General features: G+C 32.9%; 1 protein-coding gene across 1 annotated transcript; it reads right to left on the bottom strand.

Moving 5' to 3' along the window:
- Positions 1 to 11,613: 11,613 nt before the first annotated feature.
- Positions 11,614 to 19,248, bottom strand: LOC144574533 (phosphatidylinositol 3,4,5-trisphosphate 3-phosphatase and protein-tyrosine-phosphatase PTEN2A-like). The gene is made up of 13 exons (XM_078324497.1): positions 19,044 to 19,248; positions 18,183 to 18,613; positions 17,222 to 17,323; positions 17,075 to 17,131; positions 16,351 to 16,416; positions 15,290 to 15,466; positions 14,657 to 14,743; positions 14,491 to 14,555; positions 14,300 to 14,376; positions 14,157 to 14,203; positions 13,911 to 14,041; positions 12,939 to 13,008; positions 11,614 to 12,268 (listed from the first exon to the last, which is right to left on the bottom strand). The coding sequence occupies exons 2-13, from the start codon at positions 18,591 to 18,593 to the stop codon at positions 11,774 to 11,776; spliced, it is 1,785 nt and encodes a 594-aa protein (XP_078180623.1). The 5' UTR covers positions 18,594 to 18,613; positions 19,044 to 19,248; the 3' UTR covers positions 11,614 to 11,773.
- Positions 19,249 to 25,212: the final 5,964 nt, after the last annotated feature.

Raw genomic sequence — 25,212 nt, 5'->3', positions numbered from 1 at the left:
TAAAAACTGATCCTAATAGTCTGTATTAGGATCGGTTTTTCTATACAACCGACACTAATTCTTTTTTTGGAATTTTTTTAATAAAAATTGGTATCTAGATCGGTTTTTTAATAGAAACCGATCCTGATGTTTTATTTAATCTAAAAAAACATTTTTATTTATTCGGCAAGCTTCCATATATATGCTGGCCCAATATGCTAAATTATAATTTTTTTGCATACAAATCACATAAACATCCTAAATTATCAAAGACATATACATCCTAAATTAAATATCATACACAAATCCTAAATTATTACAAAAAATTCATGTTCATGCAAATTAAGTTTACACATCACATCCTAAATTGTTGTACTTCTTCTCGGCTTTACCTCATTTAGTAAAATTTGAACCCACATTAGAGGAAGGTTGGCCAAGCGTTGTACAGTATGTTTAGCGGGAATATCCTGCATTTTTTAAAAGATAGAAAAGCATGCACAATTAATTGTGTATTTTATTATATTTGAAGCAATGATGCTTACTTCTGAAAAATATATAAATGTATATATACCTTTAAGTTCGAAAAATCCTAGAGGAATTCCTTTATGCTTAGCTACTCAAAGCCATGACAAAATAAAAGAAGAAATTAAAGAAAGACATAACCTAGAAACTAGAACACATCTTCCTTGGATGACTCTTTTTTCTTCCTCCTTGGACTTCGAGCGCCTCTTTTTCTTCACGACTCCGGAAATTAGACGCAATATTCTGCTCTAAACTATGGACTTACACAACTAAAATATGCACATCAATTTCTATTACAAGAGGGGTTTATATAGCCTATCCTAAGGATATGGAGTCATGGTGAACATGAAGATCATGGGAGATCATGGGTGCCAAATATAGCATAAAATGCTATAATTGGAGTGCTAAAAATAGACTTCAAAGCAAGGCAAGGCCTACCACATCTACAGATTCGTCCTTCTAGAAGGTTGCTGTCCAACGGCTGAGATTTAATCCAAACTAGACAGTCCATGGATCCAATTCGTGTGCCCCTACAGCATAAACATTTATGCCGCATGCGACATACCCGAGGCCGTAGGGCTCTGTACTTAGCCAAATTTCAGTGAATTTTGCCATGTTGCATGTTGTGCACTTCGTGTAAGGTGTCTGCATACTCCATGTATTATCCTATTTTGACGCTTTCTTCAGAATCGGCCTAAATATAACATTTTTGCTCTGTTTTCGGCCTAATTTCGCAACTTTCTTCAAAACCTGCCAAAATAGCCTAAAAATACATTTGCGGTGAATAATTCAGAAAAATAGATGCTTTGCATACACTTTTCCACCATTTTTCATACTAAAAAGTAGTAATTTTCGCTATATATTTTGGCGTTATCAATATCTCATTCTTAAAAAAATAGCATTATTTATACAAATTATTCAAGCATCATCAGGAAAAAATCTCTAAGCAAGAGGGATGAATTCACATGACTTTTTATTTTTCTACTATGATATTGTTTTCTAGAAGGAGTTTAGATCTGGATTGTCCGATTCGTAATAATTCTAAAAATCTATTTGATAATTTGAGGAGTCCTTTAAATATTCATGTCAAAGTTGATCGGACAGTTCAGATTCAAACATAAAATCTGAATTATAAAGAATCTGGACTCAGGTGAAAATGATACTACTGGTTTAAGAGGGAAATATGATGAGGGGAACAGTAAAACTGAAAAAAGTAAGTGAAAAAGGAACCAAAAAATTGAAGATAAAATGTAGAGAAAAAAAATTGAAGCGGGAAATATGGCTGACGGAGACTTGAAGTTTAGCAAAATTATAAATATGACTTTTGTTAAAGGAGCAGACAAAATGTAGAAAAAAAAAATAGGAAAAGTTTTCTTTGGCAACCGGTTGAGGAATAGGAAGTGTGAATTCTCTCCAACGGCTTTCGGATAGGGGTGTAAACGGTTGGATACGAATCGGATAGTGGTCTTACTGTATCCGTATCTATTATAATTTTTTGAATACGGATACGGATACACAGGGGCGAAACTTACCTATACCTGGGGGGTGCTAAGCCACCCCAACTTTACAATTTTTTTATTACCAAGTATATAGAAATTATATTATATTGTTCATTTTACATGTACAAGCCCCCCCTATAAAAAATATTTAAATTAGAGGGCTTCAATATAAATTTTTAAAAATGTAACTTGACTCATTTGATCTATTTGAGCCTGGGCCTTCCGTTCTTTGCACAATGTAATAAACAAATTAGAAACGAATTGGAAATGAATAAACAAATAATATTTATTATAGCTAATAATATTACTTCAGATGAGATTATTACTACATTTGATCTTTTAGGAAATCATAGGGCAAAATTTAAATAAAAATATATGAATATTATGTGTTTAGTTTAGTTTTGATAGACATGACACTTTGTTGGTGTAATTATTTATTATATATTTTGTGAAATCAAATAGTGAAGGATTTTCTTATCTTGTATTATATTGTGTTATGTATTTTTTTTTATATGATATTATTTAGCACCCCCTATGCTCAAATCCTGGTTCCACCCTTGCGGATACAGATAGTCTCGGATACGGATACGGATTGGATATTAAATGTTATGGATACGGATCGGATATCAAACGGATATTTTTTTATAATTAGTTTGTTGGTTACAAAACATCTATTATGTTATTAAAATATTAGTCACTAATTATGTCATAGTGTTATATTATTCATCAAAACATATATCTATATGCAATTTAATAAATTTTTGGTACAATATGCAATTTAATAAATTAATTTAAGAATATATAGCACATTTGTTGTGGCTTAAAAGTGTAAATGATCGGATATAGATAGTTAAAAGTCTTATCGTATCTTTATCTGTTATAATTTTTCGGATATGGATACAGATCGAATAATTTAGATAATTTTCCGAATTCGAATCCGGACGATATTGGATAATATCCAACCCATTTATACCCCTAGTTTTGGTTTATCATATATATGGTGTGGCCAGTCCCTTTCTATTTAATTAGGAGTTTAGCAGAAATTTCTTATCTATAAAGATTATTAAATTTATACGTACGGAAACAGAAAGAGACATCGTTTTCAATAAATATAGAAAGATCTGACTCAAGTCAGATTGAAATACATATATAGGACTCAATGGTTCAGATCCATTAATATATATTATTTTAAAGAAAAAATAAACGTTAATATAAAAATCTGAAATATAAATGTCACGGAAAATCAAATTAGAAATGGATCTGTCTCCAGATCCAAGTTTGGTTATTTTTTAAAATCCACACAAACAATGGTAACGTTCTGATCCGAAGGGGCATACAATCTAACCGGCACTGTGTGCAGTGTCAGCATTGTTCACTTGAAACAGCACAACACCTGCTATTTCAATGTGAATATGCAGTTTCTTTCTGGAACAGATTTAGAGTGCACTTCGGATACAGCATTTTGCATAGAGGTGATTCAGTTAAACAGAAGGTAATCCGATCTTATAAAAGAAGCCGTCACTTGTTACCAAGGAAGACTTGGGGGGTGTGGTTCTTCTCAGCTTGCTGGTACGGTGGTTGTGGAAGGAACGAAATTGCAAGGTGTTTGATGACAAAAGTATGTCTTCATCTCTTCTAGCTGAACGGGCGTACAAAGAGGCTCGACTATGGTTCCAGTACTGCTGAGATCACTAGTATTTTAACTCCTTTAATGCTGTTGTTGTGAAGTTATTATATTCTTTGTTGACACTCCTGATAGCTACACTACAACAAAGTAGACACTTTTTGCGAGGGAAAAAACGCATTTACGACGGCCGTTCGTCGCAAAAAATGTAGAATTTGGTTAAGAAACGGTGGATATCTTTTTTGTAATGAAATCCATAAAACTTAGAGAAGAAAACTTGGAGAAGGGTTTGGGGTGCAGGATCGGCAGAGAGAAGAAAGAAAGAGATGGCAGCAGGATCTTCTGTAGACTGGTTTTTTGTCAAGTTGATTTTTTAAAAAAAAATTAAAATATATCGATGGATCTGAATCATTGAGTCCGATCCATATATTTGAATCTGACTTATTAAGTTAGATCTTTCTACATTTATTAAAAACGATGCACTCTTTCTATTTTCATATTTATTAATTTAATAATTTTTATAGATAAAAAAATTTCATGAGTTTAAGACCGATCATTTCTTGCTTTTTGAGCTAGGCAATGTGGCAATGTATTTATTTTATGAAAAAAATGTTTCATCACATTAAATTTTTATTGGATGATTTATATTATATGATTAGATGGTCATGTTATGTTATTCAGATTTTTTAATTTTGATAATGATATAAAAGTAAATTTGTTACAATTCATATTAATTAGTAAATATTTTCTTACTAAAATTAATTGGTTTTAAAATAACAACAAATATTTTCTACTTATTATAATTTTATCAAATGATAAAAAAAAATAATTACTATGTTTTTCTCATAATATATACTTTACTGAAGCATTGCTCTTAATCCTATTATTTATTATTCAAATTATTTTTTCATGGGCTGAACATGATGTGATGTTCCACTATTAATTATTTTGAATTTACTTGATTGTTTCCTGGGCATCGCCCGGTTAAAAGTAATATATGTTTTAAGAAAAAAAAGTAATTTTACTAAAATAGTCTCTATAAAAAAAAAATTGTATTCAGAATTTTCTGAACAAAAAATAAATATTTTTAGATGTCAGTCAAGACATGTACAATGATAAGAATATGATTAACATTGCAGTTATTTCAACAGAAGAACACAAAAAAGGATTGTATGAACTTTTACTACAGTTTCATAATGAAACAGGTGGAAACCACTTCTCTCAAAAAAAAAAAATTATATTGCATCTTAGACACATCAAATACATATTTTAAAGAAGTAATTCGATCAAAAAATGAGAAGAGAGAAATTCAATCGTATGAATATAGAAAAATAACATAAGTTAAAAATACTTAAATTGAAATCATGCTTTATTGAAATTACTAAAATTAGTCAGGGTTCAATATATAAATATATATATATATATATATATAAAGGTTAATATAAATTAGAACGACGCATGCTTGCTGAAGAAATTTCTGAACTGTTTGATTCCCAATCAAGACAGGGATTGAGAAGCACTAATCAATTGGCATTAGGCCCTGTACCACTTGTACCACTTGTAACACTTGCAATAGGCAATATGAGCAATACAATTATATTATACAATACATGTGCTAATAATGTGCATTGGATTAATTTGGAAATTGGGCCAATAAGGCATGATCAGCATTTAGTAGAATAAAATAAGAAGCTAAATTTCCATTTTTTTTTTAATCTCAAAAAATAAGGTCCCCTATTTAACACATCGTACGTACGAAAAGAAAACGGACTCCTCAACCACTTTTATTAAACTACATGTGAATTTTTTACAATTTTAATATTTATGAATTCTACATAAATTAATTATATATATAATTCACACTATAATAGAACACGAGTAAGACTATGGTAATATGCATATTACGAATTGCCCGGTGCTATACATTTTTATTTTTATTTTCAAAGTTCAATCAGTTAATATAAATAGTTAAATATAATCTTCATATGAAAACATACTCTTAAAGATCAAATTTTATATAGATTATTTTTTTTACTATATCTTTATAGATAGATATAAAACCATTGCTTGGGGATGGTTCAAAAATTTCAAATCAAGTGATTTTTTACCTATCTAAAAAAATAGTAAAATGTTTTTTTAAAATGTAAATTTCGATCTACAAGATTATTTTCACATGAAGATCATGTTAAACGATTCAGATTGAATATATTGACTCGGAGATATGAATCCATAACTTGCATATTACCATAGCCTATCTCAGAAAACACGAACGTTGCTCAATATAATAAAAGTAGTGATTAGTGATTAGTGATTTTTTTTTTATTATTATTTTTTCCAGTGTATAGTACAATGTATGATTTCTTCATTGTTTGAATTTCCTTATAAATATATTTATGACTACTGTAATCAAGTTTCAACACCAATTTCCATATAGGCCGAAATTAATCACAATATTCAATAACTAAGCAATTCTTAATTAGACATCCCAGGCATTCTCAATTTGTCACATTTGTGGCACTGTCTATATATAATCTTTTGAAGGAAAAATAAGGGTCAAGCCCCTATTTGTTGTAATTTCAGCTAAATTACATAAATAATTAACTAAAGAAACCAACACCTTGGCATGAATTGATCGACCACGTCATCATTTAAAAAAAAAAAATTAAGCTGAGTTACTATTTTGCTTATTTAGTAATTCCAATCACAAAATGACAATATATATATATTCTGATCATGCTCCTCATGCATGCATGATATATAGGTGGCTGTCACCATTTGTGTGTACATTTGGTGAGGCTCAAATTTGGTCCAGCTTTTAATTAATTATGATAGCTTCATTTAGCTATCTCCTCTTTATTGATGTTCATTGACATTTTAATGGAACTTTGAATGAAAAAAAAAATACTTTAGGATATCTTATTTGAGAAGAGACATATATATTATTGGCTATCATATTTATTTCAAAACTGTGAAAACTAATGAAATGATTATCAAATAAAATTATAATTTTGTGGATATATTTATCTTTTGTCATTGTGAGTTGGGTTTCAATTATATATACAAGTATTTATATATGTCACTTAATGCTACGACTTTATTTTTAATTTATATTTCAAACTTTGAAATTTTAATATCAAATCAAAATTATTGATCTTGTAATTTATTGTCACGTACGAGCTAGAGATGCATGCACGTAAGTTTTACAATTTTTGGAGTTCATTCTATACTAGATCAAGTGTTAAATAATTAAAGATAGATCAATCGATCGATCTGCTTAACTACAAGTCTATAATTATATAGATTAGTTTTATTACATTCATTTTTATACTTCTAGAGCTAGTATAGCTAGAATGAACAATAAATAACATAAATTTCACGTGAATTTGTCTCTCATGAAAATAAACAAAATCAATAGTTGAAATTCAATATTTGAAAAGTCATTCAAACAAGTGAAAAATATAAATTCAGTTCTTCAATGCCTTTCCCATTATCTGCAATTCTGCATGCATGTCTTCATATTTCAGATAGATGCATGGCAGATAGAGGCCTATAAAAGAACGTAACTGTAAAATGCATTTTTTTCTCAATATTATGAAAAGACGACCGGATTGCGCCTAATTCTTCCTCATCCTCATATTCATTCCTTTCTCAATATTATGAAAACTACGATAGGTATACTAATTCATCAATAGTTAAGGCATTAATTATTTATTCATGCTTTTGCTTTCAAAAATGTCCTTGTTTTAATTTGTCCCTGCACTGATACTGATGTCAGAATTTTTATTTTTTTTTTATTTTTTTTTGGTCTATCTTGATTTTTACATTAGTAACAACAATATATATATATTCTCGGTTTTAAATATTTGACAACTCTATGTCTATATTCTCAACACACACATTTACAAGTTACAACAAGGTCTCAACTCGTTCAGACCCATGTGCTCATATCATATTGATGAACATCAAATATTCTTTCTTTTTTTCTTTTTTTTTGAAGCATTGGTAGCAGCTACAACATCAAATATTCTTAAATTGAAAACTGGACATTAACTCATGAGTTTGAAACCGCACACGTCAACTGTGAGTTTCTGTGTTGAAAAACATCCATTAATAAACTTGAGCAAAAAGAGCATTTTTATGGATGAAAAACCTTAAGCGCACATGTTATTATGTTGTTGACATGTAGGGCCGCACAAAAAATTCGTAGTTCATGATTCGATTCGAGTTTGATTTGAAAAAATTCGTAAAACTTCGATTTGAAATAGTTCGAAATTAATTCAAACCAAATTCAAACTGGATCTGGTTCGTTCGAAATAGGTTCACGGACTATTCTAGTTCGAATATCAAAGTAACGCGAATCGTTGATTTTCACTAATGACTTATGTTCGCTAATGACTTAAAAGTTAAAACATAAGGCCGTTCAGTCATAAGTCATAACTCGTAAGTCGTAACTCTCGCTGTCAGTTCTAAAACCCTAGACGACTTTCACCTCTCGCTTTCGGCGACTACGGTCACTCTTTCTTGTCGAAAAAAAGTTCGTAAAAGATTCGAAATTGCTGAGTTCGTAAAAAATTTGATTCGAAATTTTTTTTTTGAAAAAGTGGGTTTTTCCCACCGATTTCATTAGAAATCAAATTGTCTTACTATAACCAGTTCCAAAAAACTGGAACTAGCACAGCTACAAAAACGAAAACAAACCAGGACACAAACTGAAAGCAGTACCACAAAGCCTTAGTTGAACCAAACCATAACGTACTGGTACACATAACAAACCAGCCAAAAATCAATCACTAAAAGACCAAACAGATACTAAGTATGCAAAACCAAAACTCCAACAGATAATAAGCAAGCTAAACAACCATCAGCTACCATTAGCTCAATCGCCTAATTAGGATCTCTGACCCAAGCATAGGGGTTATATTTTCTATCGAATCCATCTCGATGGTATCCACCTCGATGGTATCCTCCTCTAATGAAACCACCTCTTCCACTAATGGGAATATGTCCTGACAGGGAATGTCATTAGTATTTAATGGCAAAATTAAAGATAGAAGTAATAAAGAATCATCATACAACCTTTTACACCAAAAGGTAGTTAAAGAGATAATTTTAGAACCCACCACATGCAAAGATGGAATACAACCATTTTGAAAACATATTTTATTTCGCTCAATCCATATACACCATAGTACGGCCCCTCTAACAAATTAGCCAATCGACGATTAGTAGAAGTTTATAAAGTTATAATTTGTAATAGTCACATTTTATGTTGATGGTTAAAAGAAGTCTTCATGCCTCTTAAATATATAGGTTACATATTCCGTATATATGTGGGGGACTTAAGCCATAAATCATTTTACAAAATATATATAATTTGTGATGGAGGCCGATAACAACAATCAAAGGTTTGGACAATGATTGTTAGATTGCCAATGTAAGAGAATAAGTACATATTTTGTCTTATACAACCAAACATGCGTACATTATGACGACATTTTTATTTTTACCTATTTTTTTAATATATTTTATTAAAAAATAACCAAGGTTTTGAAAAAAAAAATTTGAATAATATCTCTTTGAATTTTACTTGGGATTAAAAATTCATGCGACTTAGAATTAAATTTTTTTTTTCACTATAAAAACCCCGTTGCACTGTATCTCTTTGAATTTTAAAAAAATAATTATTATCGTGTAAATGACATATATTGAACAATCATAGATAATTTTAATGATATTTGAGTAATAAATGAAACCGCAATCCATTAAAAAAATAAGTAAACATACACAATAAATAGTAAATGCATTTTAAAATAATTATATGGATAATTCTTCAATAATCTCTTATGCTTTTGAAAATAACTAATACCTGTTATCGATATTTTGACGTTATCGATGTTTTGGCAATGAAATATCAATGCACTTCTGCCGTCGTTAAGCCGGGCATAAAGCATCGATGCGTTATCAGTGTTTTTGCAATAATAAAGTTATGGTCATTTAGAGAGTATGGGCGCATCATCAATATTTTGGCAATGAAACATCGATTCGCACTTCTGCCGTCGTTAAGCCAGGCATAAAGCATCGGTGCATTATTGGTATTTTTGCACGGAAGCATTGTTTTTCTTTAACTTTAAACATTCATAACTTTGGCTAGAAAAATCGGATTTGAGCGTATGACTACAATTCGGAAAAGGAGGGACGAGACGGATCCGAATTTTGCCAAGGGGGAAGCCCCCGGGCATCCGAAGGAATCAAAATTGTAAAAAAACGTCGTTTAGTGCCTCAAAAAATCAGTTTAAGTTTTCTATAAACGGTAGATATACAACGACAGGTATTGGTTTTTTCAAAAGCCTAAGAGATTATTCAAAAATTATCCATATAATTATTTAAAATGCATTAACTATTTATTGTGTGCATTTGCTTATGTTTTTAATGGATTACGGTTTCATTTATTATTCAAATATCATTAAAATTATCTATGATTGTTCAATATATGTCATTTACCAGATAATTTTTTTTTCAAAATTCAAAGAGATATAGTGCAATGGGATTTTTTTAGTAAAAAAAATAAAAATAAATAAATCCCAAACCACAAGAATTATCTATGATTGTTCAATATATGTCCTTAAGTTGATAATTATTATTATTATTTTTTTCAAAATTCAAAGAGATAGTGCAACGGATTTTTATAGTGCAAAAAAAAAATTAAATCCCAAGTCGCAAGAATTCCCTGCAACTTGGGGCCTTAATTCCAATTTGTAGCAAAAAGCAAATATATATATATATATATAGAGAGAGAGAGAGAGAGAGAGAGAGAGATGGGCTACGGTGAGTTGCAAAGTAAAGCGACTATTTTACTTCACACTCATATTTTGCGATTTTAAAGTTCAAAACGTTGATCCGAACCGTTCATCTTGTTCTCCATTTGAAATGTGCTTGGAGACCAAATTTTACATTTTTTTGGAATTTGTTTACTATTTATTAAGCAATTTTGAAAGTCGCTGATCTGATGGTCCAGAAAATTTTACTGTTTTTCACTGTTCACAGCAAAACAACGATTTTCAAACCATCTTAATAAATAGTAAAAAAATTCCAAAAAATGTAAAATTTGGTCTCCAAGTAGATTTTATAATAGATTGAACATCTAACAGTTTAGATTTGTTGCTTGATCATCACACACTAAAATATAACCCCGGAAGCACCTCGGCCGAAATGCTTCCGGTAGCAAATTAGCCACACTCTATATATATATATATATATATATATATATTTAAATTTCAAGTTGCAGGAATGTTTTATACTTCAACTAATTGATTGTTCGATTGCACAAATCCATATTGATGGTACCAATTTTCGTTGGTCGTTGCAACCTTAAATTGTGTAGTTCAACAAAAAACAAAAGTGCTTGTTGAACTCGCTAGTAACGTAGCAACAACTCTTAAATATTGATTCTCCTTTCTTTTTTTTTTCTTTTTTTTCATTCTCTTCTTTTATTCTCAGGAATAAGGTTACTATTGATATTGAATCTCGGGTCCTGCGCATATTATCTTGGATATTACCAAGAAAAATTTAAACTCTTCCATTTATCTTGTATGGCCCGATATAAGAAACCGTCGAAAGCATTAAGATTTGTGACTTCAAATAGTATAAAAGAAGTTTCTATTGAACCATCTAGTCAGGCTGGAACCTTCCAATTCCCTTATTAATGGAGAGGAGATGAGCAGTAGTAAAAGAAAGTTCTCCTTCTCCATCATTGTTAGGCTCTTTTTGGGAGTCACTTTTTGTGTAGAATAAATTTGTATTTGTTTCAGGAGACTAATGTGATAGAATAAAATAAATAAATAACAAACACACAGACAAATAATATTTGTTCAGTTACTAAAACCTCAGATAATTTTGAGCTTTTGTATTGAACACTTGACAGCTGCCAGTTTTCAAAATCAAGCTACTAAGGTGGTCATTGCTTATTGGTCTAACCACTGTAAAATCTAGTAAACAAAGCAAATGTGTATTATTTGACTTCTGTAATTTAACAAGTTTACACACTTCATAGATGAAGCCAGCAATATTTGGTTAAAGAGGAATACAATACAAGGAATTCAAAGTCATTTAAATCCATTTATATACACAACCAACGTAAAACAAATAAAAGTTACTCACTCTCATAATCTTCCTCATCTCCAAATGAGAAGACTGATGCATCAGCTGCAATAGCCTTAAACTCACTCATGCTATTGGAATCCAAATTGCTTGTATTATCTGGCACAGAAGTTGAGACAGTACTTTTGCCACTCTCTCCAGGGGAGGCATCAGTTGATTTTACAGCACTATCCTCCTTTTTAAGTGTGATTTTCTCGAGGGCTTGCGACACATTTGATGTGCTTGAATCCTTTCCATGCTGTTTCTTTTCATCAGATTCATTATCTGAGAAAACATCATCTTTGTTCTCTTGAGAAGTCGTTACTTCTTTGTTGGAAACTTCAGAAGTTGTAGGATTTTGAATTGAGGAGGTTTCAGTGGTGCTGGTTGTATCGGTGTCAGGTTTTGGAGTGGCAGTCGCTGATGCGGGCGTTGATGATGCAGGTGCAGGCCCATTATATTCTACAAGAACAACCTCAACTTCAAACCCTGGTGATGGCAATTTTCTCTGCAAGAATAAAACAAACAATTAAAAACAATCAAATCACTTTCAATTCCTATAGCATGCCCGTTATCTCTTTAGTCAGTGCAACTATTGTACCAAGTACATTGTACACCATCCTGAGTTCTAAAAGTTTACCTATTACATTGAAAATAATATTTTGGTTTTCTAGCCCATATATTGAAGAGTGAGGCTATGGTGCTATTCATAGCGCGGGTTGATACATACTACGGATCAATATCTTCGTTTTCAAAGTTCAAATAATCGATCTGAACCATTCAACATGATTCCCATATAAAAATATACTTGCAGACTCAATTTTACATTTTTTAGAATTTGTTTTACTATTTTTTTAGAAAGGTAGAAAATCACTACTTGGTCCAGAATTTTTACTCTTCTATCTATCTAAAAAAATCGTAAAAAAGTTGCAAAAATGTAAAATTTGATCTCCAAGTACAGTTTCATCTGGAGATCATGTTGAACGGTGTAGATTGACTATTTTTGGAAAAAAAAAAAAAAAGAGATATTGATCCATAGTACGGACCAGTCAGCGCTATGCATAGTACCGTGGCCTCACTCATAATTGAAAGATAAATTGACATTTCTTGTTCTATAGTTGGTAGCATCCAAACAAAACTGACTCTGCAGAAGAGTATATATTCTCAAAATTACACACCTTGTCAAAACCATCTAAATCAGTTGTGCCCAAGATTGTTCTGTTTTCCATCATTGTCGTATTCAACCAACTGCACAAAAACTAAAACATAAGCATTTCTTTACAAAGTATGATGACACTTATCTTTCACAAATTCGGTTCAATTAATAACAACCATTATGTGGTTTCCACAAGGATGATTAAAATTACACAGAATTAGTTTACTACAGGCATAGTTCCTCGGAAGATAACACTGGGTTGTGCTTCCTTAGTTTTAGTCTGATACATTTGGTGCTGGTAGGAGGATTGGAGGTCTGTACCAGGAACCAGTACAGTAACCACTAGAGTAAATGTGGCTCAAGTATTGCAGGAAGTTGGCGGTGATATCATATTGCTTCAGTTGAATATCTTGAAACGAGACATGGACCAACATATTTTCAGGTAAGGTTTTTCTGATTGAAATGGTGTTTTTTTTTTTATTAAATGGAATCAGGTAATGAAGTTGACTACTAATTTTGAATTAATATTAAATTTACTGTAGGTGCTTGAAACTGTTGCAGTTAATGCAATAGCACTATTAAAGTGCATGGCTTGAACAAAAATTTATCTGTAGTGGTATTGTTTTCAGAAATAAGAAAGATCATAATTTGGCGACATATTATACCAGTACCATGAAAAGTCCAAAACAAAGAAAATAGTTAAATAATGACACAGTCAACTTAAGAACACAGCTTGTCATGAAATTGTACAGAGTACAGACATTTACCATTAAGATATCTGTTTTGTTGTATGCTTCTCTAAATAAAGCTATTTACTAACAAAAGAAATCACACCAAAATATATATCACATACAATGATATTAATTTCTGAGGTTAATATTTCAAGCAATTTGATCCTGGAGAATCACATTTTTTTACCAACAATATCATACCAGTATTAGAATTTTTTATAACAGAAGTAACAGAAACTTTTTAAAGGAGTCCAAGTACTTACCAGTAGAAATCTCCTTGACGGTCATGAAACTGAACTTTGAAATCACCTGCCACTTCAGCTAGACCTGGCTCTCCAGGTAAAGCAAACACCATGATCCCCTTTTTAGGTGCACTAAACCAAAAATCCTCTGGCTAAAAATATAACATAAAGATAAATTAGTTTTAAGTTTCGACTTCTAACCAAAGATAACTAAAAGCTCTTAGCCTCTTAGTTACAAAATAAAGCAGATTTAAATAAGATGCATACCATGAGATCTTTCGTCCTAGGATGTTTCTTCGTAGAGAAAAGAACCCCTGTCCGATCAAATAAACGATATCTTTTTTATACGGAAAAGAAATAAAACATAGAATTGAGAAGGGAGAGGAGAAATGGCTAGGGACTGCCAATACCATTATGATTTGAGATAGTGATAGAAGGCCTTATCCAGTATGGACATTTATGAAGACGAAAACCTCTAATCATGCACCTGAAAGGTAATGTATGATCAAATCATAAACCAATCAAATCTTTACAAAAGGCAATAAAATTTTATGATCATCATGGAAAATTGAGAGGGAAGATTATTTTTATTTTTTTTTACCGGCGGCTGGATGGGTTTTCACCATTGAAGTAGGTCAAAATGCGCTCAAAATACTTCACATATCTCTATGAAAAATAAAGATACAAAAAGGGATACTTCAATAGGGTTATTCTGGGTCTTTCGTTATGGTAAGAAGAAGCAAATGAGCTGAGAAAAAGACACTAACAATCTGACTTGGTAGAACAAGGCCTTTGCCATCAATACACCTTTTCTGATTGTAGTATTCCATTGCCTCCTCAGCAGTAGGGAAGAACTACATTTACATAAATTACAAGTATATTTCATCTGGTAATCAAAATAGTGATCACTTCATGTGCATCTATACAATAAGAATATTATTCGATGTTCATCAGTATACCCTTCTATCTATAGCCAAATTATCTGGCAACCTTCACAATTCATTCGTACTTCACAAATGAAGAAGATGATACAAATAATGCAAAACACCAAAACTTCCAGATACTAATCAGTAGAAATTTCCTGAATATCTGAGGAAAATGAAAAGGTTGCATGCTCAAAAGAAGCATCAAATATGGCCTTACAGTAAGGGAACGTATCTCGTGTACCATTGGAAAACAAGCGATGTATCCGAAATGACCAATTTTTCCTTGGAAGTTGTTATTTGGACATTTCTTTCTAAGGTTATAATTGGCTGAAAAGCTTTGGGATAGTTTGAATTTCTTATGCTCTTAATACCATAGAAGATAGTACTCAAATTGTGGAAATGTATATCAAATTCTTCCAATCAATATAGTCTAAATAGCTAATATGAACATGCTTTAATATTACTTAAATTTACCTTCAAGTAGAGAAGAAGACTAGAGATCATGAGGCCTGTCCGTGCCATACCAGCTTTGCAGTGAACAACAACAACATTTTCAATATCCTCTTTCAGCCATGAGTAGGCACTATGACAAAATGATATAACAAGTTGGATTGGAGGGCAATTATGGTCATCAAATGGGAAACATGCTACCTGAGAAATAAAACAAAAACAGGATTACGGTCAATACACCAATGTCGATTTAAAAATTAGCAGCAAGCCCACTGTGTTATGATTGTTATCAAAATTTCAAAAGGCCTTTCTAGTATTTGCAAAAGTGTACCTAAACTTTTTTAGGTAATAAAAAGATACACTTAAGATTGACAACACCTGCCGTTTCAATGTAGAGGTGCAAGCGGGTTGGGTTGGGTCCAGGTACTAATATATTTGGACCCTTACTACAAAAGTGTTCAGTTCTTAATTTTGATCCTTCACTTTTTATTTTAAATCGGATTGGGTCCAATTTTGGATATTACGGCTAACAATGGTCCCTTTGCATCTAGTAGTTTGGGTCCGGGTAGATATTATTATCGGTTGAGTCCGGGTCAGTTCCGAATTTTGATCCATAACTTCTTATTTTAAATCGAGTTGGGTAATCAAGTAAAAGTAGCACTCTAGTTTCGAGTATGTCATAACTGAGGGATGATGGAAGAGTTACTTTCTTAGGATAAGATAAACTTCTATTATGAGATTCTTTGAGTAATATTGTGGAAGTCATGTCAAGTGATAGATTATATCTCGCGTACATTATGTTGTTGACAAGATCAATAATATATTGCTTCAACATGTTTTTAACTTTTCGCATTGGGTTATTCTTAAGCCAATTGTTATCTAACAAGCCTTATACCGCTAAATGATAACCAATTGCAGGAAAAAAATTCTAGAAGTTTTTAACAATATTGGGTATCGTCAGGAAATACTAGAAAAATAGTGGGTTTTTTTTGCAATTATCAATAATTTGGAAACTTCATTGCAAAGCACATAAAATTAAAATGATACTGAATAGTAGAAGAATGAAAAAATATGTTATTGCTCACCTTTCCCTCCAAAAGGGAGGCGTCATAAAGCCGTTCAGAGCAAAGATTATAGACCTTGTACTTACCCTGTAAAGAAGTCAAGATAGACATATGACATAGTGATATATCAAGATTATGCAGTCACCTTTATTATGTGACAAACATGGAAAATTTCAATCCTAAACAAGAACTACAATAAGCTCAAGGATAGATCCAGATAACCATTTAGAAGTAGGGCAAAGTTCAAAAGTAGAAAACTACCGTCAACATATTAATTGTACATAGAAACATTTAATTTCTACAACACAAAGTATATCTAAAGTTTAACCATAGTTCTGCAAATTTTTCTTACTGACAAACTTATTTTAATGTTTTATTCGTAAATCAGGCATCGCAAAAGAAGAATTAAAACTATATTCTGAGCTAGGGTGGGGCACTTCCGACCCGAGGGCCTTTTTCTCTTCACCTGATAATAATTCAAATAAAGCAAAATTTGCACAATAACAAGTCAAGTCAACAAGACAACCTTCCCTGACGATTCCAAATAGTAATCACTAAAAAATTATGACAATCAGGAAATATTTTAAAATTAACTCATTCATAGTATATATTATGATAGCTGCTGCATTGCTTTGTTACCTTCGAATGGATCCCAGAGACAAACAGAGGATGAAAGGTTCATTGCTAATCCAACAAAAATCATCAAAATCAATGGAAATGTGTAAACAAAGTTTAACAGAAATACCTTATGATGTGTCTCAAAGAACTTTATAACTTCTTCCATGTGGTTGCGATAGAACCCCTGCATTTTTCACATATCTCTTCCCGATCCATTAAAATGCACAATAGCAAAACCAATCCAATTAGAAGTTTCTTTTTAGTTCTCCATTACCTCAACATATCCAAAAAAGCCTGAGCTCATATCACCGGCAGGGAAACCCATTGCAATTATGTTTTCAGTTATATAAGTCATATCAAGATCAAAACCTCCTTCCTGCCATACAAATAACAAAGTCAATACATTAAACAAAATTTCCAACAGCTGCTTACCAAAATCTGAGATTCTAGTTTTGTATGTTTACTTCTTTTGAGTTAACATTTTTATTTTTATTTTGGATTCAGTTTCATACTTTTATTAGATTTTGTCCAAGTTTTTGACCTTAAATCAGGTCGTAGACATTAATTTCCAGATAAAAATATATCAAAATCATTATATATATATAAGAGGTAGCCATCCAGGGATGCCCAACAAAATCATTGGGCCCGTTCGGCAAACCATTGAATAGAGGAAAAGTGGAATACAGAATAGACTTTAATTCCTCGCTATTTCGGCCGTGTTCGGTTGATGGTGGAAGAGGGGAATAGTGGAAGAGTATTGGTAAATGAGCCAATTTTATCTCTTTTCCATGGAATAGGGAATTGGCTCATAGAGGAAAAGAGGAAGGACCAAAGTGTAAAAAGCAGGGGTTTGACTGCAAAAGTTTAAACTCAATTCTACTTTTTCCAATTCCACAAATCCACTCACTTCTTTTCATGTTCGGCAGGAATAGAACCTTTAATCCCCTCTATTTCTCTTTTCCAGGCTTGCCGAACAAGCCGATTATAAATAGATTTTGTCCAAATCATGCGCCTTACTCATTTAGTCCAACAAAACCCCTCATTTTTTGTCATTTAGGTCAAGCTGCACAGCTTTACCAGGGAAATCCCTAAGGTGCCTGTACAGACCACTAATAAGATGGAATACCAGCTTACAGCCAACAATAGTAGTGCTCTAATGGAAACAATTGAAAATTTTGACTCAAAATTGAACAAAATATAAAATGACATAAGGAAACAAAATTCACAATCATAACCTGGTATCTTCTTTTGTTTTGAGAGACCATATGCCGTGCCTTAACCTGTACTGCTTTCACTGCATTTTTAGATGTGTCAACTATACCCTTTGTCAGAGTCCCAAAAACACCTCCATTTGGTGTACCAGAGCTTGTCCCTTCAGCACTGGAATCCTCCGTTTGCACCCCTTTTGGAGAGAGACGAAGACTGAGACTGCTGGTCAAACGAGAAAAGGTTGACTTTCCAGTGGGCGAATCCTGTGGTACAGTGGCCGGCGGCTGGGGGATCTTGAGATTCTTTGCCCATGAGAATATTCCAGGAGTTTCCTCTTGGGTTCTAGAAGGTCCTTCTTGCTTCTCGGGAGAGTGAACTGGAGGCGAGGTTGACGGTTGTTCAGTTTGTTGTTTTACTTCCTGTTGTGAGTTCTCCATGATAGATATGTAGAATTGGTCTGTTTGTTAAAAAAAGTACAGAGAGATATTACAACAACAAAAAGTTGGTGAATTTAACCTGGATCAAGGATAAAAATTGATCCTTGACTCAAGCTGTAACACTACAACTCAGTTCCCTTTTATACAGGATGGCACACCAAAGCATGAATTTGTGCAATAAAGTTAAATCAACAGCAAAATTCAAACGACGCATGGTCCCCCCTCTATCAAATTGGTTGTGAAGCACCTTACTTAAAATTAGGAGCTTGTACAATATCAACCCATAGTCCGTTGTTGCTTCCATGGTTTGGAGAATCTATCTATCTATCTATCTATCTATCTACCTTTCTATCTATCTATCGGCATCCCAGGATCCAATTATTTGCGTGATTTCCCAAACCGACTAGCCGCTTTTTGAGCTAAAGAACGCTTAAATCAGAAGAGACTCACCTTGCGTCTGTTTGCTAGTGACCGATTGATTCTTCAGATTTAATTTTTTTTTTTTACGGAGCAGGATGTGGTTTATGATCGGAAATCAGGAGAGAAATTTGGGATAGCGGAATAGTAGCTTCGCTGATTAAGATTTAAGAGGAAGAAAGAACATGGTCACATGGATAATGGATATGTTCGGGCCGGGGAATTCAGATCCAATGGGAATGGCTACTTGCCTACTCTACAATGAGATCTGCATCATCCTTCTTAATCTAGCACGAATCTTAAAGAGAACATCCTATAGTCCAAACAAGCACAGAAATTGTTTTCGGTTAAGATCCGATTGTTTTATACAGCCTGCTGTGGAAAAATGTTTTATACAGGCTGCTGTTGCCTGTTGGTTCATTTGTTGGGCTATAATTTCTTTTTTTTTCCCTGTTTTCAATTACTTGCAAATTTAAAATTTTTATGTAAATTAGTGGAATAAGTATCAGAGGTTAATGGAATATATAACAACGAATACTTATATAAATTTACTATCACTTATGTTTGATTTTGCACAAATAGATTACTTTATAATGTCTAATGAACATTGAAAATTAGCACTTATCTTATCAATTTTTGGTACATTATAATTTATTTATATTTCGTCCATGCTGACGTGACCTAATTAAACAAATATATTAATTATTATTTAATAAATTCTATTATAATGCATTTTAGAGTACATTATATGTATTTAATAATAGTTTTAATTAATTTTGGGCACATATGTGATCCTGAATTATCCAAAACTAACCTATAACCTCTCATATACTTCGTTTCGTATATATTTCATATACTTCGTTTCGTATATATTTCATATCTTTTTTTATTTTTTGCAGAACAATTCAAACTTTAAAAAGTACACACAAAAAAATTAGTTTTTTTTTTCTAAAAGCAAATATATATCCTATCAGAATGATTTGAAAAGAAAAAGAAGAGGAGAAAAAAATATTAAGAATTGAAGGTAAAACCAAAGGTAAATTTGCCAAGTGAACAGCTTGTTGGATCTTAATCCAACGTTGAGCATATATGTGATATAATTATGAATTGTTTACTGTCATATATGATTGTCACAATTAAAGTGATCTAATATGGAATTAAGATATTAGACAATCAATGTATTCAATAGGATGTGGTCCATAAGTGTGTAGAACAATTTGGGCAAAGATCAAATCATTGATGGACTGATTCTGAGATTTGCAATTAAGAAAACTGTCTTTTTTGAGCCCAGTGCGGGTGGTCCACTCGCACTGAATCTGAGTGCGGACGCACTCAGGAGTTAGCCAAATTCTGGGAGGCTTTTGGGAGCCCAGTGCGGGTGGTTCACCCGCACTGGATCTGAGTGCGGACGCACTCAGGAGTTAGCCAATTTTTGGGAGCCTTTTGGTGGCCCAGTGCGGGTGGTTCACCCGCACTGGATCTGAGTGCGGACGCACTCAGTACTTAGCCAATTTTTGGGAACTTCAGAACAACGCAAGAAAAAGTCCGAGCGCAGTGCGGACGCACTGAGCTCCAGTGCGGGTGAACCACCCGTACCGAGGACTTAGTTGATTTTCTAGAAGTTCAATGCAAGAAAAAGTCCGAGCGCAGTGCGGACGCACTGAGCTCCAGTGCGGGCGAACCACCCGCACTGAGGACTTGTTCAATTTTAGAAGTTTTGTTTTAAGCCCAGTGCGGGTGGCTCACCCGCACTGAACCTGAGTGCGGACGCACTCAGGATACAGACTATTTTTAGGCTGAATTTTAAGGCGGTTACTTAGACACGTTTTGACCCAGTACGGACGCACTGAATCCAGTGTGGGTGTACCACCCGCACTCGTGTCGCCAGAAGTGTATTACTATATATAGATGGGTCCCCAAGGCACAAGATGAACTAACTCATCTCAGAATTCTAAAAGAGGTTATTATATACAGAATTTTGAGAGCCTTCTCTTTCTCTTCCACCATCAAAGAATTGAGAGGAGAGATCCATAAGGAAATTGGAAAGGATCTCTCAAGGGCGATCTTGTTGCTTTGGAAGACCTAATCTAAGATCCAACCAAAAGGGCGCAAAAGGAAAAGCTTGCAAGAGTCTTGTCTCGCGCTCACGGAGACGGTTGCTTCTCCAACCTAGGGTTTGATATTCCATGGCAAACGACATGGAATCAGGTATTGTATTCCGCACTAAAGATTATGTTTTGGGTCTCTTTGGCATAGGACGGTCTTAGGTTAAGGTGGGGATTGTTTCTTCTTCCCCGGGGTGTAAGTGTTTGACCCCTAGATGAGATGTAATTGTTTGATATCTAGATAAGGCGTAATTGTTTGGCCTTTATGATTCCCAACAAGTGGTATCAGAGCCTTCTTATGCCGAAGGATTAGGTCTTTAAGGTCTAGAGAGAATTAGGAATTTATTTTTTCATCGTTTTTTTTGGATTTTTCTTGATTTTTCTTGATTTTTTCTGAAAATTAAAGTTTGGAAGCACAAAAGATGTTTTAAATTAAGATCATGACTACTTAAATTTTAAGTTATTAAATTGGTTAGGATTTGCTCGAAGATTTCCATTTGAAATCGCAAAATCCTAATCAAATCGGTCTTGGAGTTCTTTATGGGGCTTATCTTGGCCACACAAGATTCCGCTGCCATTAATTTGGCATTTTAAGTAGTCATGAAAATTAGGGTTTTGGAAAATTTATTCTTTGGATAACTTTTTTGAAACGAAAATTACAAAATTAGAAATCCTTCTAATTTTGAAAGGTCATTTTAAGGTGCTTCCAATTTTAAAACTCTCTCTAGACCATGTATTAATTTCAGTTTTATTTTATGTTATTTGGTATAGATTATGATTCTTACAAAGGCATTGTAGTTGTATATATATCTTGAATTTATTAATTGAGTCATTATTGTATCCTCTGGTGCCTCTTTTGACAAGATTAATTGAATTCATTATATAAAAGGAAATAAAGTGTACATTTAATGGAAGCAATCATTCATCGGCCCTCCGGAAGATAATGATTGTTGAAATTTTATGTACAATTTAGTGATATTAAAGTATAGTGATGATTATTATGATTAATACATATGTCAATAATGTCGGCCCTCCGGAAGGCATGTTGTCAATATGTTATTGAATCATCAATACTTTATTATTGCACCGAAGTATCATAAGAAGTTAATTATTTTGCCCTCCGGTAATCAATTAATGAAAACCGATACTTTGTTAAGATGGTAGAATTTAGCCTTTGTTTGAACATAATTTATAACATTCAGAATTTATTTTGCTAAATTGTGGTTGTTTTGTGTGTTTTTTGTTCGTATTTTTCAGCTAGCATTACTACCATCCTAAAAAACATTCTGATGTTAAATGGTACCAATTTCAAGTTTTGGCAAGAGAGTGTTATGATAACTCTCAGTGTCATGGATTTAGACTTAGCACTCAGGATAGATCGTCCCAACATTACTGATACCTCAACCGAAAAAGAAATAAGGGTTGAGGAAAAGTGGGATAGATCTAATAGAGTGAGTCTAATGATTATGAAAATGTCCATTCCAGAGGCATTTAGAGGCTCGATTTCTGATACGATTACTAATGCTAAGGAATTTTTGGCTGAAGTTGAGACAAGGTTTGTCAAGAATGAAAAGTCTGAAATTGGTACACTCTTGACCAAACTTGTCTCAATGAAGTATAAAGATAAGGGAAGTATTAGGGAGTACATCATGGAGATGTCTAACGTTGTTTCAAAGCTAAGGGCACTTAAATTGGAGATCTCTGATGATCTCTTGGTGCACTTAGTATTGATATCCCTTCCTCCACACTTTGGACAGTTTAGGGTGAGCTACAATTGTCAAAAGGACAAATGGCCACTCAATGAACTCATCTCCCATTGTGTGGAAGAAGAGGAAAGACTGAAACAACACAAGACAGAAAGTGCACATGTTGCTACTACTTCCAAATCTAAGGCCTTAGCTAAGCGTAAAAGATCTGGTCAGACTAAGGATAATAAGGATGCTGCGGTGACCACCAATAAGAAACAGGATAAGGGCAAGAAAGTTGCCACTTCGGAAAATGCCTGTTACTTCTGTGGTGAGGTTGGACACAAGAAGATTAATTGCCAGAATTATCACGCTTGGCGTGCTAAGAAAGGTAAATCTCTTATTTTGGTTTGTACGGAAGTTAATTTATCTTTTGTATCTAGATATACTTGGTGGATAGATTCAGGTGCAACTACTCACATAAGTATATCTTTGCAGGGCTGCCTAAATTGCCGGAAGCCAAGTGATGATGAAAGATTCATCTTTGTAGGCGATGGCAATAAAGTTGAGGTGGAGGCTATTGGGACTTATAGATTATTGTTAAAATCAGGATTTTATTTGAATTTGTATGAGACTTTTGTTGTACCGTCTTTTAGATGTAACTTAATTTCTATTTCTGCATTGGATAAGTATGGATTTACTTGTACTTTTGGAAATGGAAACTTTAGTTTGTTTCATGATTCAAATCAAGTTGGTTCTGGTTTTCTTTCTGTTTATGATAATCTATATTCTTTGGATGTCAATAGCTCATATATTGAAACCTTGCATGTGGATACAAATAGTAAGAAAAGAAAATTAACTAATGAGAATCAGAGGCGGAACATAGTATAGTCTGGGGGGTGCTAAGCCACCCCATCATTTCCATTTTTTTTATCAAGTATATAAAAGTTGAACTGATTTGTATTTTTCATATGTAGTAGCCCCCCTTATAAAATATTATAAACTTATAGGGTGTGAATGATAAAATTTGAAAAGCAAACTTCAACTGTCTTTTTCATTCCATATGGGACTCTTCGGTTTCCGCATCATTTATATTATTAAAAAAATTAACTTTTTGCTTTTAAGAATATGTCAAACATACTTAAGAAAATTAGAAAAAAGGGAATGTTCAACAAAGTAATCTCGGAATATCCTTGGCAGATGTTAAGTTTCTAAAAAAAGAAAAAAAAATAAGAAGAAAGTATTAATTCCAGCGGAGCAACGTCTCTGATTCATCTAAAATAAATAAATAAAAATAAAACAAAGAAAATAATATTAGAGCAGACACAATACATTTTTTTAAGCAAAATTCATTATCTTCACAATACAAAAACTCACATACATCGATCTTCAGAGCATATATACCACTTCAACTTTGAAATTAGCTAAATCCGATTTTAATTGAAGTTTGTAATTGTTTGTAATTTTTTAAATGATTATTTTGGGATAAAAGTTAATTTTACTTTCATGTTATGACAATGATAATTTATTTCTTCATTTTTTAGTTTCGTTTTGAACTTTTGATAGACATGATATTTTATCGGTGTTAGTTATTTATTACATCTCTTTATGAAATCAAATAGTGAGATTTTATTATCTTTTGTTATATAAACTTTATTGCTTATTAATTTTTTTAAAATAATGTTTAGCCCCCCCCCCCCCCCCCCTATATTCAAATCCTGGTTCCGCCCCTGATGAGAATTCGGCTACATTATGGTACAAGCGATTAGGTCACATTTCTAGATATAGAATTGAAAGACTTGTGTCAAATGACATTCTCCAACCCTTAAATTTTTCAAATTTTGGCGATTGTATTAATTGCATAAAAGGGAAACAAACCAATTTCAGAAAATATGAAGCCAATAGGTGTTCGGAAGTCTTGGAATTAATTCATACCAATATTTGTGGTCCGTTTCCAACGGCTACAAGAAATGGTCACCGGTATTTTATTAGTTTCATAAATGACTATTCAAGATATGGCTACATATATTTAATTAAAGAAAAGGCAGAAGCCCTTGACATGTTCAAAAGTTTCAAAGCGGAAGTTGAGTTACAACTTAACAAACACATTAAGGCCATTAGATCTGACCGTGGTGGTGAATATTACGGCAGATATGATGGATCAGGTGAACAGTGTAAAGGGCCTTTTGCACATTTCATAGATGAATGCGGGATTGTGCCTCAGTATACATTGCCCGGTTCGCCGGCAATGAATGGTGTTTCTGAGAGGCGCAATCGAACGCTTAAGGACATGGTAAGAAGTATGATTAGTCGTACTACTTTACCAAAGAATCTATGGGGTGAAGCCTTAAAAACAACAGTATATATCATAAATAGAGTGCCCACTAAAGCAACTAACAAAACCCCATACGA

The sequence above is a fragment of the Carex rostrata genome, chromosome 23, assembly GCF_964058835.1.
Source record: "Carex rostrata chromosome 23, lpCarRost1.2, whole genome shotgun sequence".
Classification (NCBI taxonomy): domain Eukaryota; kingdom Viridiplantae; phylum Streptophyta; class Magnoliopsida; order Poales; family Cyperaceae; genus Carex; species Carex rostrata.
Note: the sequence above shows the minus strand (reverse complement) of the source record. Positions and strands in the feature narration are given on the sequence as shown.